This window comes from Ammospiza caudacuta, chromosome 17 (genome assembly GCF_027887145.1).
Source record: "Ammospiza caudacuta isolate bAmmCau1 chromosome 17, bAmmCau1.pri, whole genome shotgun sequence".
Classification (NCBI taxonomy): Eukaryota; Metazoa; Chordata; class Aves; order Passeriformes; family Passerellidae; genus Ammospiza; species Ammospiza caudacuta.
The window spans coordinates 11,112,706-11,127,131 of record NC_080609.1 but is presented as its reverse complement, the minus strand read 5'-3'; the positions used below and the strand labels follow the sequence as shown (position 1 = coordinate 11,127,131).

General features: G+C 38.7%; 1 protein-coding gene across 1 annotated transcript in view; it reads right to left on the bottom strand.

The window, feature by feature from the left end:
• Window positions 1-477: 477 nt before the first annotated feature.
• TRRAP (transformation/transcription domain associated protein) overlaps window positions 478-14,426 on the bottom strand; it is a 75,405-nt gene continuing 61,456 nt past the window's right edge. The window contains exons 66-72 of the mRNA XM_058816359.1: window positions 13,877-14,138; window positions 7,151-7,376; window positions 6,536-6,753; window positions 5,592-5,776; window positions 3,705-3,908; window positions 2,573-2,767; window positions 478-1,734 (exon numbers count right to left, since the gene is read on the bottom strand). Coding sequence (XP_058672342.1) covers window positions 1,450-1,734; window positions 2,573-2,767; window positions 3,705-3,908; window positions 5,592-5,776; window positions 6,536-6,753; window positions 7,151-7,376; window positions 13,877-14,138 — 1,575 coding nt within the window. The 3' untranslated portion in view covers window positions 478-1,449. The remainder of the gene's footprint in view (window positions 1,735-2,572; window positions 2,768-3,704; window positions 3,909-5,591; window positions 5,777-6,535; window positions 6,754-7,150; window positions 7,377-13,876; window positions 14,139-14,426) is intronic.

Genomic DNA, 14,426 nt, shown 5'->3' with positions numbered 1-14,426 from the left:
GCATCTCCTCTGTGCAGTGTGTGCTGTACTTCACAGCTGCAAACATTACAATCTTCAATAAAGGGAAGGCAACAATTCCCTTCAAGTCATGAAAGCACTGAGCTCAGTTGTGAATGACTGCAGACAGAGTGTGTCGTGACACATGCAGGAAGTGCTGTGTTTTATAAGATTATTCTTGCCAACATGATTTTGATAAGGAAGTAAGTCTTTGCAAAAAAAAAAGGGATGTTTGTTTTCAAAATCCTTATACAGTCCTTGGCACTCATTTATTTGAGCTTCCCCTTGTACATAGTGCCATAGAGCAAAATTCTGTTTGATACAAAAGGAGCACCAAGCATGGGAATGAAGGGCCATGCTTGTTTCATCCATCATATCATGAAGCAAAATCATACTCATAGGGTATTAAAAATATTATAAATGAAATGAATACCACAGAGAGTTTTATAAAATATTTATTTGGAAAAAAATCACTCTGTACAAATTTAACATTCTCAACACTGAAGTTTTATAAAAATGCTAACACAACAGAAAGACAAGTAAAACATTAAACTGCTCTTATTCTTAAATTACAAAGGAACAGGTTCATCCTAAAGAAGCTACTGTAATTCTAAACAGTAAAGAGAACTTGATAAGATTTAATTTTTTTCTCTATTACAGACAAATACAGATATCAAAGGATGACTTTTTCCATCCTTTTATAAACTTCCCCCCAAACACTGTCCACAACTAAACCAAATACTCTAAATGGTTTACACTTTTACTGTACATAGCTTGTGCTCCAGGAAAAGTCAGCACAATTTGATCATCATTTTCTCAGCGCCTAACAAAATCTCACCTCTATAACATTTGGTACAAAATTGTCTGTACAAAGCAATTGCTCATGTAAATTTGAAGCAAACTTAAAAGTTAAGAGCATTTATCTGTGCCTTCAATTCGGCATTATGAAGAGAGTGATTAAGTAAAATTTCACAGAGGAAAACTCAGTTACAGGGATTACTGTATTTTTCTTTCTTTTTTTTTAGTAATTACTATAGTATAAAAAATTCATATACTGCAAGTTATTAGGAATGGCAGACCCTATACCTAACAATGCTAGTTTCATAGTCTTCATCATAAAATTAGATTTTTCTGTATATTATTTTTCTCTCTTCATTTTAATCTATTTGCAAAAGCTGCTGTTGCATATCAACTGCATAAACAGGAGGAAATGTCACCTCCTGAAATTAAAACCAGTAAAAACACCATACTACTGTAAACACAGCTAGAATGAAAACTGACAAAACGCAGTGTGACAGGTAAGCCGTCGTCTGGAAAGCTTTTTTCACATTTTCTTAACACAAAATATGGCTCACACCACAAACAACAGGAAGAAATAAAAACAACAAAAAAACCCCCAAAAAAACCCAACAAAAACAACAAAACTCCCCTCAAACAGTTGAACGCATGGAGTCACAGCCAGGGGTGCCAGGCGGGGTCCATCCTGCAGAGGTTGTCCAGGCTGTTGGCAGCTGCCACCAGGGTGTTGACTTTGCTTTCCCCTCCCTCAAACTGGGCCAGGTTGTGCAGGCGGGTCATGATGGCAGTGACAGCTTTCTGAACCAGGGACACCAGCTGCTGGCTGTCCATGTTCTCGGGCTGCCCAGCTGCTGACAGTGGGGACGAGGTGTCCTCTTGGGTTTTTTTGTGCCACGCAATGATCTCATCCCTTAGCACAGTTTTTAGGATGCCATCAACCTACACAAAGAAGAAAAATCAGGTTATGGCACTTAATCCACAGAATGATCAGGTTCTATCAGATCACAGAATTGTAACTAGATTTTAGTCGACAGTATTTTGACACTTTTGGTGCCACATTGCAATTTCAGACTTTTCAAGATGAGTGTGGCTTCCAAACATTTTATTATTTCCTCTCCAGCTATTCCTGTTCATAAAAAGTTTCCATTACAAAACCACCACACAATGACTCCTACAGAAATTAATAACATATATTGAGATATTGATACACAGATACAGTTGTGTACATCCTATTTTTAAATGACTCCACTAAATTCATGGCTTCTACAACACACACACAGAAGTCTTGGGCAGAGATTTGGAACACTTTGGAAAGCTGGAGGGATTTTTTGCAGTCATTACACTCTAGGGGAATATTATTTTCTGCTACACAGGGAAAGAACACTGACTACAACATCCATACATATGTATTTAATATAGATACACATATATGTTGTATAGGCCAGTTCTATCCTTGGATGAAAAAGAAATTCCTGCAACAAATACTTTCCTATTTTTTCCTCATCACTGATTTGAGTTACTGGTATCAATCTGCCAACTCCAACAGTCTCAAGCTTCTAAAACAAACTTTTATGCTGAGTCTGAGTCAAATTAAATGTTTACACATAACATAAAACATTTCCAAACATTTCCAACATTTCAGCTGGCCTTTGTGATGACCTCAGGGTAAAATTTTAAAACAAATCCGCACCATCATTCAGTTTCTACCTTCACCAAAAAAGTGCTGGCTTTTTTATGAATTGTCAAATACAAGCCTGCAAAAAAAAAGCATACAAACCTTGAAGTTTGGCTGTGCAAAGCAGCGAGCTACTGCAATCATGGATGCAGTGAGGGGCCCCGACACCCCGATGGTGGTGAGGAACTCGGAGATGTTGGGGGTCAGGCGGAAGGGCACCGGGCGGTTGGCGTCCAGGTCTCCCGTGGCATCGTTGATGTCAAAGCGAAAGTACGCCACGTTGAGCTTGCCAGTGTCCTGGGATGAACACAAACATGCACAAAAGCAGTTCAAGGAACTCGTTTTCCTTCGTGGAAACAAAAGTAGTTGGGTTTTTGTGTCTGTGAATGCTGAGTTTCAACAGTGCTTCAAAAGCGTTTTATTTGTTTAGCCAAATAACTTTTGAGCAATGAAGTCATAAATAATGGCATGCACAAAGGTAAGTATTTCTCTCAAAATGTTGTGTCCAAACCCGTCACTAAATACATGTAATACCAAATAAGGAGTAGATTCCTCTGGATCCTGATCTGTATGGAGTCACTGCCAATAGACCTCTGGGACAATATTCAGTGTCCAAGGTTCACTGTGGGTAAACAACTGAAAATTAAGCTGAACACTTAATAGAGGGATCAAAAAATCTTAATTGCTATGCAGACTATAGCTCTCCATGCATTAAAATGGCATTGAGACTTTAATAAATACCACCTTTGCTATTTTTTAGGTGGGAAGCTTAATTTTAAATATTGGGTAAAAACAGAAAAATAATGATTAATAGGAGTTGTAGCTTGATGGATATGTTCAAAAGAGAATGGTATTTGAAAAGGGGCATAACCCTTTAAGAAAATGAAGCTCTGTATTTTATTTTTCTTACACCCAATTGATTTAATACAAAGGTATTTTGAAAGCATATATTTGAAAGAAGACTAAAAAGAGAGACTTATCAGTCATTTACATGAAGAGTTCAAATATCTAAGAACAATTCCACAAAGTTCTAAACTCTCACCACAGAGGGCAGAGTTGATGTCCATGGGGACTGCAGGTTAAATTGCTCCCTACAGGATGTGCAATCACACAGAAATAAAAAGCCTACTGAAGTGCTCTGTTCATTATCTATGTTGAACTTCAGCTCATTCCAAAAGCACACTGTAAATACCCATCTGATCCAAGCCGAGAGAATGAGCAAACTGAAGCACACCTGGGCAATCTGCAGCATCTCAGGGTTGAGCCTGTTCAAGTGGAAGATGAATTCTGCAAAGCCAATGAGGGCCAGCTGGATGGTGAACATCTTCCTGAAGGTCCAGTAATCCGTGGCGTTGGGGAAGGTGTGCAGGGCCCACTCCTTGAGCATGCTGCGAGGCACCATGTTACTCTGCACCTCCTTCAGGATGTCTCTGAGAACCTGCACAGCAGAAGGGTTACTTGGAAAAGGCATTTTTAATGCTCTAAAGCAACTACCAATCTGCTCTTAATTGCTGTATCTCGTTTTAGAAAAAGCAAAAAAAAAAAAAAAATCTACGAAAATATTTGATTACTATAGCATATACCAGGCGTAAGTAGTTAGAAAAAGAAGGATCTGTTCTGTTACACCAGAAAGCATGATAGTTATGGTGACTTCAATTAAAGGGCTGTTAAAGTTTCAAATGTAAGAATTCTGAAAATAGAAACAAGTGTTACATAGCACTCCCATTTTTATTTTGTAACCAAAAAAGTCTGAGACAATTGCTTAAACTACATCTGTAATACATATTTATTGTGTATTTTCTAATAGCTGTATTTGGAATGGGACTGGCATTTTACCAATGAATTTGCACTAACCCTAACTAAAAAAAAACAACATGAAACCACCTTATACATCACAGCTGATTGTTTGGTGGAGTTTACAGAGAGAGAGAGCTTTGTTCTTCCTGAGTACTTAATTTATTAGGTGAGATTGCCCAACTGCTTCTGTTTGGCTTAGATGAATGGATCCACTGGCAATTTTAAGAGAAATATTAGAAGAACATGGGAAGCCTGCCTCACATACCATGCTGTAGTTGCTTAGGCAAATTAGAAATGCTGCTTCCCATGCTGTCAATTAATTATTTTTAAAGCACTATACACGAGAGGAAAAAAAATCAATCAGCACCCTGCCTGTTTTCAGTTGCATTTACGCAAAACAACTTCCAGCAATACAAATACAGCTTTTTTTAAATAAAATCATTCAAAGATCACCTAAAACTCTGAAGAGACACAGAATTCTCATTATGCAAAATCAAAATACATGCAAAAAATCCAACCACCACCATGCACTGTGTATCTGTCTGACATCTAATGACATTTACCAAACACACACATCCCTGCTAAGCTGAACTGCCTTTAAAAGACAGGCTCTGCTGAATATTTCTATTTTCTGTAGAAAACCTTTTAACAAAGTCCTAGCTTTCTATATAACAATAAGCTTAAACCTGCCAGATTCTGCTACCTCTTTTCTAAACTCCAAAATATTCTGTAGTTTAGTACATAACGAACTTCCTAAATTCTGAAGAAGTGCTGGGGGAAAGCCCTGGATGAAATTGGACAGGGCAAGGCACTGGGGAAAGCCCTGGATGAAATTGGCAGGGTAGGGTGCTGGGGGAAGCCATGGATGAAATTGGACAGGTGCTGAGGACAGCCTTGGATGGAACTGGGAAGGGCAGGGTGCAAGGAAAAGCCCTGGAAGAAATGGGGCAGGGCGCTGGGGAAAGCCCTGGATGAAATGGCCCAGGGATGGAATTGCCCAGGCCAGAGCAGGGCGGGGTGCAGGGTAAAGCCCTGGGTGAAATTGCTGAGGCAGAGCAGGGTGCAGGGGACAGCCCTGGGTGGAATTGCCCAGGGCAGGGTTCAGGGCTCAGGGCACAGCCCTGGATGGAATTGCCCAGGCCAGGGTTCAGGGCTCAGGGCACAGCCCTGGATGGAATTGCCCGGGGCAGGGCAGGGCTCAGGGCACAGCCCTGGATGGAATTGCCTGGGGCAGGGCAGGGCTCAGGGCACAGCCCTGGATGGAATTGCCCGGGGCAGGGCAGGGCTCAGGGCACAGCCCTGTGTTCACCCCGTGCTGCAGTACCTGGTGACTGGCCTGCGTGCCCCGAGCCTGCACCGTGGCCAGCCGGTCGTAGTAGCGCGAGATGGGGTTGTCGTGCTCGATGCCCTTCTTGGCGCAGCGCTGCTTGTAGATCTCCACCAGGGACAGCGAGGAGGGGTTGTCCTCCACCAGCCGCATCTGCGGGGACACCGCCACCACCCGCGGCACTGCGCGGGGCGGGCACACAGAGCAAAGCAAACCTGAGTTCATCAGAGCCCAAATGCTGACACACCCACCAGCCCTCAAAACACAGCCCTGATAATCAGCTGGAGCCTATCCACAGAAAACTTTAATGCTGTGCTCATAACTAATTTATAAGCTCACGTAAAAAAGAATTACAGTAGGATTTTTTTTATCTTAACAGAAACATCAATGGTACTTTTGAAAAAAAATTGAGCACTCATCATTCTTCCTATTTTTTCTTTACCTTTAGGAAAGAGGGCAATAGCTTGTTTAGATGAAATTCAGCAGCAAAAAGAAAAGGTATTTCTTCTGTATTATGTGGAAGATGTAAAAGAAATTCAATATTCCTATATCACAAATCACGGAGAAAAGGTTTCCTTCTGTCCCTCTTCAGTTGTCTCTAAATGTTGTATTTCCCGTTATATTTCCCATACTTCAATGCTGTTGAAGTATGTGCACCCACTTCCACACCAACAGGCCCAGTGGGCATCTCTTGCAAGTGCAAGATATCATAAGCAAGGCAAATGCACTTGATATCATAAGCAATGCGCATAAGCATTTCTAAAAACACCCCAGACCCCTGCAATCAGCTGCACTCCTCCAGAGGGGTGCTACAGCTCCAGACAAGACGAATCACCCAGCCAGATGTGAATTTACCTTGTGAATATTCAAAAACCTCCAGCTGTTATAACCTCTGAGCACAACTTACATTTAAAAACAACACAGATCTCTCCCTGCAGTACCTGTGAAGAACAAATGCCTCTTGGTGGTCTCCTTCCTCTTCTCCAGGCAGGGGTTGAGGAGGCGGAGCAGCTGCAGGACGCGCTCCTCGCGGCGCGACTCCGTCAGGCAGGCGTCGTTCATCACCAGGTACGGGTAGATCTTCCCGTTGTGCCCGCGGATGTACAGCCTGCGAGCTGCTGTGTTGTGCTTCTGCACGATCTCCACCCTGGGCATGAACCTGCCAGGAGCATTTGGAGAGAGCTTTGTAACTCTTTTGAACAACAGCATCTCTAGTGGTGACAATAAAAGCACAGATCTCAACTCACAGCAAGGTACAAGAAAACTAAATATGCTCTGAACAGTGCGGGTGTTTAGTGATCAAATGTAAAATTATTGAAGGAGGATAAATTAGAAAGGTCTTACACCAAAGTTTAACTATATATATAAAATACACATATATAAAATATTTATCTACTATAAAATATCTATCTATTTTGCAGAGTGGATGGATGGATCTGGATGGATGGATGGATGGATGGATGGATGGATGGATGGATGGATGGATGGATGGATGGAGCTTTAATTTCCTTCTCTGCTTCCAGAATTCCAGCTACCAAAGGGAATGTTTAGGTTACCTTGCTATCTTGATGTAGTAATGTGTTGGCTTTGGCATGAGGAATTCTCCAGGTATCTCTACTTCCGCAGTTTGAGCTGAGAAGTTGCTTAGAAAGCGGCACTTCTCCTCTATGAGGAAGAACTTTGGAAGCTGTTTAGTTTTGGCCTCCAAAATTTTGATCCATTTCTTTAGTTTGGAGATAAGGTTGTGGAGTTTCATTGATCCTGGCACACTGAAGTCAAAATCTAAAAACAAAAGCCAAACAAAAACAAATCACCCAATTCAGTAGTGCAAACCAAACACACACACACACCCACTAAGCTGAACCGCCTTTAAAAGACAGGCTCTGTTGAATATTTCTATTTTCTATAGAAAACCTTTTTGCAAAGTCCTAGCATTATATAGAACAATAACTTAGACCTGTTAGAATCTGCTACCTTTTTTTTGTATACAACTCCAAAATATTCTGTTATTTAATATATAACAAACTTCCTAAGATTTTCCTGTTTTAGTCACACAAACATTGTAAAGTATATAGTGAAAAATTTAAATACTGTTACTGTACTGAATTCTCTATATACTGCAACCAGACATACTGCATAGAAAGAAAGCAGTAAAACCCCAAATTATTACATCAGATCACTCAGTGAAAGAGGAAAAGTAGGCTTACTTTACAGCACTATAATTTTCTACCTGTTTCATTGCAAGTCATTTATTTATTTATTCATTTCAAATCAGTGGAGATTTTTTACTCCTAAAATGAATGAAAGAGCCCCAGTTGAGGATGCAACATAGAATCCATGAGGAACTGCAGGACAAATAAGAAAATTGTTATTATTACTATTCTCTTCTCAGCTGCAAGAAAATTCTTATTCTTTCCCATCTTAGACAACAACTGAAAGACACTATAGGAAGAACAGCCACAGCAGCCCAAGAAAAATGACAATAATATGCCAACAGCCTGCTCTTTCCACTGCAATGTCAAAAGTACCACAGAGTGAGAAAATCTCCTTTAATCCACATGCAGGTGAAGAAGGAACTTTCTCAAAGTCAATATGGACTTCAGTACATTATGCAAGTAATTCTGTAACAGAAATCACTGCAATACTGAGCATTTTCTGGGCCACACCAACACCATCTTCCCAAAACTGCTCTCACTACAGTTTCAGACAAAGCAAATAATAAATAAATAAATGTCTTTGAATTTCCCCAAAGAGGGAAAATGAATAAACCACATACATGAAATGATGGCTCAGCACTCCAGTGCCACAACAATGAAAAATTAAACACACTTGGATAAGAAGACAAACTACTCTCTGTAAACCTCATTAGTTATGGCAGCCCAAACTATGCAAGTTAACCAATAGACTTGAATTTTTAGCTCCTCTCCACTCCCTAGAAGGTGCCATTTTAAGCTCAACATGTCTCAAGTGAAAAAGCAACTGAAAAAAAACAGAGAATGACAATTCAGCATTTCTGAGATTTGCAGCTAGAGCAGAATGGAATCTTCAGTATTATTCAACACAATAGAAAATTAAGTCTTAAAAATTAGTTTAAATTTTCTTGCAGAACCTCAATTTCAATATGTCATATACACTCAATATTTTCCTAAGTTGACAAAAATACCAAAAACCAAATAAAACATGAGCACTGCTCAGAAAACTTGACCACATAAATATGCTACAAGCATCTCCCTGCAAGTGTGACAAAGTGAATTAAGTATGTGCACACAGCAATTACTGCATTATAAGTTTTTTCAACCACAATTAAACCACTCAAAATTCTGATTGTCCAAAAAACTCCTAAAAGCAACCTAAAATATTCATTTAGCTAGCAGTGTTCGTGTCATTCTACCCACACTCTCCTAAGTTTTTTTCTGTAATCCAGAAATTCTAATGCCATAGAAAACAATGCACCTTAGGATTGCTTTCATTTTGCTGTTCTGTTACTTAAATAAATATCAGAGAACATATAACCCAACATATTTCACTGTGTATCCACAATAAACGGATATACTAAAATCTTTCAGTGAAAGACCTAAGTTTACCAGCCTAAAAGAGAACAAAAAACCAGCTCATACAAAATCCTTTCCATTTCTGTAAGAAAAAAGTTTATAATGAAAAATACAGTTTCATATTTATGGATGTAATATTCCCTTTACTTTTTCTGCCTGCTGTGGGCAGTGCATCTACTGCAATATCACTGTAAAACACTCTTATTAAAATCCCAAGCCTACCCTCTAGTGAGCAGTGGGAGTAAATCATTTCATCAAAGTGACAAAATTATTGCATCATTTATCTCCCGAATCTCTGAAGTGCAGGAAAGTACCCTCAAACTGCAACTAGTTTTTGTGCTAATGTGAATCAGCCAAGAGGTAAAAACACACATCAATATATTTTCCTTACAAAAAAAAAAGTCACTCAGTTCACCACAAGAGCAGCTCTAGTTTGCTGAATGCCTGTTTTAGGACTTTTGTTGTTCTTTTGTTTCCCAGTGGCAGATGGGAAACACAGAGAGTTCAATTAGTCTTTCTGCTCGTGTCACAGAGAGCCTATCTGAGAGGAAAAATCACTTCAGCTGGAAGAAAGGGAAATACAAGACCAAACACTATTTGTGTAAAAGTCTCTCTGCTTTGCAGACACCTTAATCTATATAAACAGTGGTTTTGTTTTAAAAAAAAATCCATTTCTTCATTACTTAGTACTGGAAAACACCTTTCTCAAGCTAACACACACTGGTGTGAAGTACCTCACTACTTGCACCACCTGTTCCTAAAAAGGATGGGAAGTTTTCCCCCTGATCCTTAAAGAGGATTTTCACAGAAGGCCATGGCACAGACTGCAGTGGCAGCAGTTTGCTCTCAAGGCTGCTGAAGTTTCTTCTCAATGGAAGAAGAAATGGGGCACAATCTTCTCCCCAGTGAGACAGACCTAAAAAAATCCTGATGCCTCTTAACACACTTTGATTGAAGGCTGTACCATCACTCCTCAGGAAGAAACACCAAAAAACATACTCGAGGTACCAAAATTAGAGTATCAAACCCTCTGTCCCCCCCAGTTCCCTTGACCTACACAACATTAACATAGCATTAAGAAAACAAAGAATACCTCCAAGAACTAAGACTCCAGAACTATAAAGAAACCCTTCTGCTACACTGGAAGAAACCAGTTCTGATCAAAGGCAACAGGCTATTAATGGTTTTAGAGCAAAAAACAGTTAATTTGAAGATTTTTTAGATTATTCTGACCATAGGAAAAGTCTAATTCCATTAAAGGTTCACATCTCAAGGGTCTCCAGCTAAAAAGCCAAGGCACTAATCATGTAAAGTGTCCCTGAGGACTGAGTTGTGAGCTTAGCTGCACAGAGCAGGACAATTCTTCATGCCCATGACACTGAAGAAGATCCAAGCATTCTCCAAAATTGAAGTGCTGTCTTGCTTTTGAAGATAATATTCAAACATTTACATATTCTACTTCCCAAAACTTCTTTCCAATCTCACAAGAACTTTCGGAAAAAAGCAATAAAGATGAAAAATCTCAGTGAGAGGAAAGCAGAAATGTGGAGCAGAACTTCTGGTTTATCACTCAGCTCCAGAAAACCAAGACTGGATGTAGAGGACACCAAGATCAAATATCATCCATCTCTTTATCTGGATTTCCTGGATATCATCCTGTTACCTAAAAATTACAATGGAAGCAAAGAAAGAGCTACCAAAGCACACTATGTTCACTCTTGAGCAAAAGGGAAAAAAAAATCCTTAAAAAGGCTGCAAATGCACAGAGCTCTTCCCCCTGCCCCCTCCTAACAGTGCAGAGCCACACTTGGGTTTCAAGAGCTTCCTCCTGACTACAGAGCCACCAGCACAGTGAAGAATTCTTTGTGCTGGGGGACAAAGTCTCAAGGAAATTACCATGCCCTTCAAGGGGGTATTTTGGAGCTCTCCATTCATATTCAACTTGAAGAGGAGGGATGGTTGCAGAAAGAAGCTGATCCAAACTCTAAACTATCATCTGCCCACAAAAGGACAATTGAGGCAGCTTTTCTGCTGCTCTCACTGCTGAGAGAGCTCTCAAAGGGAGCATTTTTCAGCATTTTCTTTTCTTTGATGTCAAAAGGTTTAGCAGAAAAGGAAAGAACAAAGAACAGATGGTCAAAGAACTATGCATTTGAAGTTCTAGAAAAAAAATTCAAAGTAAAATTTGTTTTTATAATATAACATTAGGATAGATAAAGATGACCTGTCACAGCTCCAACAGTCCACACTGCTACAGACAAAGAATTCAGAATATAACAAATGGTGTGAGAGTCTCCAGTGGCTCCAAACAGGAATCAAAATACAACTCTGATGTTGATGGAAATGATTATGCAACCAAACCCTGCTGAAAGTGTCTATAAACCACAGTTGTCAACATTAATCTGGGAATAATTGACAAAAAGTTTATCCAAGACAGCTCCTTAGCTTGGACACTTTTGAAATGAAAGGCAACCACTGTAATTATCTGTCCATCATCCAAATGCAACTGATACTGAGAACAGAAAAAACAAACATGGACATTGTGGTGCGACACAAGGACACATCAGGCACATTCTACAATTAGTTTCTTGTAATGTTAAAAAAACTCATGCAATTTTCAGTACAGTAATTACAATCCTATTCAGTTATTTACATTTTACTCTTATTGTAAAATCAATAAAAAACTTATTTTAATTTTCTGCATAACAAATTAGATTACAGAAATTATTAAGTATGCTGATTGGTTTAATTTCTTTTGTTTTCCCACATTTAATTTGTGAATTTAAACACTGAATGTAATAGATTAAAATAAAATCTAATCCAGCACTGAGCAAAATAATTACGTGTATCCTGCAGACATTCATATTTCATCATACTTGAAAAATAAAACACAAATCTTCAAAAAAAAGAAAGTAATTACTGTTACTTAACTGAAATTTACTAAGAAACACTTTGCATTTGATGACTTTACATGATTTTTATGACCAGGCCTATGTCATACTTTGGTTTATATGTTGTTCCATATAATTCTTTAATTAAGAGAGAACATCTGAAAGCCTTAACAGCCATTTATATATCACAAAGATATGCAAAAAAATAAAAACAGCAAAAAAAAAAATACTGAAAATCCTCTCCACTTTTTAACTAAAAGTTGTAACTGAATCATAATTAAACTTTCTTAAATGTTTCTCTAGAAATGTTTTGAAATATTACTTCAGATATTGCAGACTGTAGTCTGGCATTCTATTTACTTTTCCTTTACACTTTGGAAACCCCAGAGCTCTCTGATGCTCGCAGGAAAGGAAGTAGGAGCTACTGTGACAGACCAAAAATAACTCAAATCCAACCAAGCATATCAACAACACTTACAGCAACAAATAAGTGGCTATATCATTGTTGCAATGGAAGGACTATAAACCATTATTAAAAATCAAAATCAAGTCCAAACTTGTATTTAATGTGGAGCATTTCAGCTGGAAGGGATCTACAACAACCATCCCAAGATCCCTGATCTAGAGCTGCTCTCTCCCCATTTACACCTGTACCTGCCATTATTCCTCTGTTCCAGGTACAGACTCCAGCACTTGAACTGGTGAAATTTCACCCCATTAATCATCATCCAATGACTTTTATCCCCTGTACGTTCCCATTAAAGACACACAAAGTGTTTCTACTTCCATTTCCCTCCCTAGTACACTTCATCCAGTGAAAATTTAATCATATGGTTCAGGACTTTCATTATCTGCTGTCATGCAACTGCTGTGCCTCAGAAAGGACATCGTGCAAAGCATGGCGTGCACGAGAAATGTGGGTCACTTCCACAAATCACTCACTTTCACAGGATTCTCTTCCTTTCACAATATTATCAGCAAAATGCTTGAAAAAACACCCCAAGTCTACTTGTCAAACACTCTCATCTATGTTTAAAGAAAAGCCGAGGAATTTATTCAAAACTCAAAATTCTGGCAAGCCAAAGCACTGATGCCAATCAGTGTCACTTTGTCATGCACGAGCTGCGTGGCCTTAACACATTTCACCAAACAAATCAAGCTTGTCAACAAGCTTTTCTTAGAATTTCAAATCAAGATCAGATACTCAAATATGTAACCACTGGTTAAGAGAAAATGAGTGAAGCAAAAAAGCTACTTCCCTTAAGTATCTTTTTTATTAGATCTGATTAAAGTTATTGATTCAATTTAGCAATGATGTAAATTTGGGTAATAGAATTTTTATAATCTAGTTACCCAAAACACTAAAGTAATCTTACTCATCAAAAATAGGCTGTTTTGAAAAACTTCACATAAAATCATCAGTTTGGAGTTCTGGGGTGAAAATTTCATTAAATTCTGGCATCACAGAGAGACAGAGATCATTATTGTCCCTCACATACAGCCAGCAGTTCTGTTCAAATTGCAAAAGCATTACACTGAAGTAATGTACTTTATCTTTTAACACATATGTAATCAAACCACAGTTTTCAATAATAAAAATACAACAATATATTTATTCTCTAGGGTGATGTCTGTTTTCCATTTGAATTACATTTATTGCAGCATAAAAGACAGGAACAAAACTATTTCAGGTTTGCTGAATGACAGAAAAGTGCGATTTTCTAAATTTTGTATCTGGAAAGATATTGGAATAAAAAAACAGAATGCCCTCACAGCTGAACTGTGGGAGGAAATTTTCTTGAGATGAAAAGCAACATTTAAAAAAATTTCAAACATTTACCTGTTGTAAATTGGCCTTTTAACTTCTGGAACACGGGGTCTTGAGCTGTTGCCTGTGCTCTCCTAGCTAGTGACTCTGAGGCTGCACTAGAAAACATGGTGGACACATTAGAGACATTCTCAAGACCTACTCCAAAGGTGCTGACTAACTTCTTGACAAAATTCAGTGTATGAGGAGTGATTTTGGCATCTGAAACAGCTCCACTTTTCTCAAAGGCAACAGAATAGCACTTTGCCAAGCCCTGCTGCAGTTGTCTGAGCACCTAAGAATGAAAAACAGAAAAAACAAAATAGTCAGGAAGATCAGGCCTTCTGATTTGACACCAAATATTAATTCTCACTGTATTTTATATAGTAGAATTATACTCTCTGAAACATCTGCTTAAAACTCTACTCTTAAACTGCATCAGAGGGTCAATCAGAATGACAGCACTGAATTTCATTAGCATTGCAAACAAACTGAGCAGGGAAAATGCTGCCTCATAAAGGACGAGTTGCTCTTTCAACAGCAGGTAACTTTTAGATTTCATATTTTGAGATATATGAAAAAA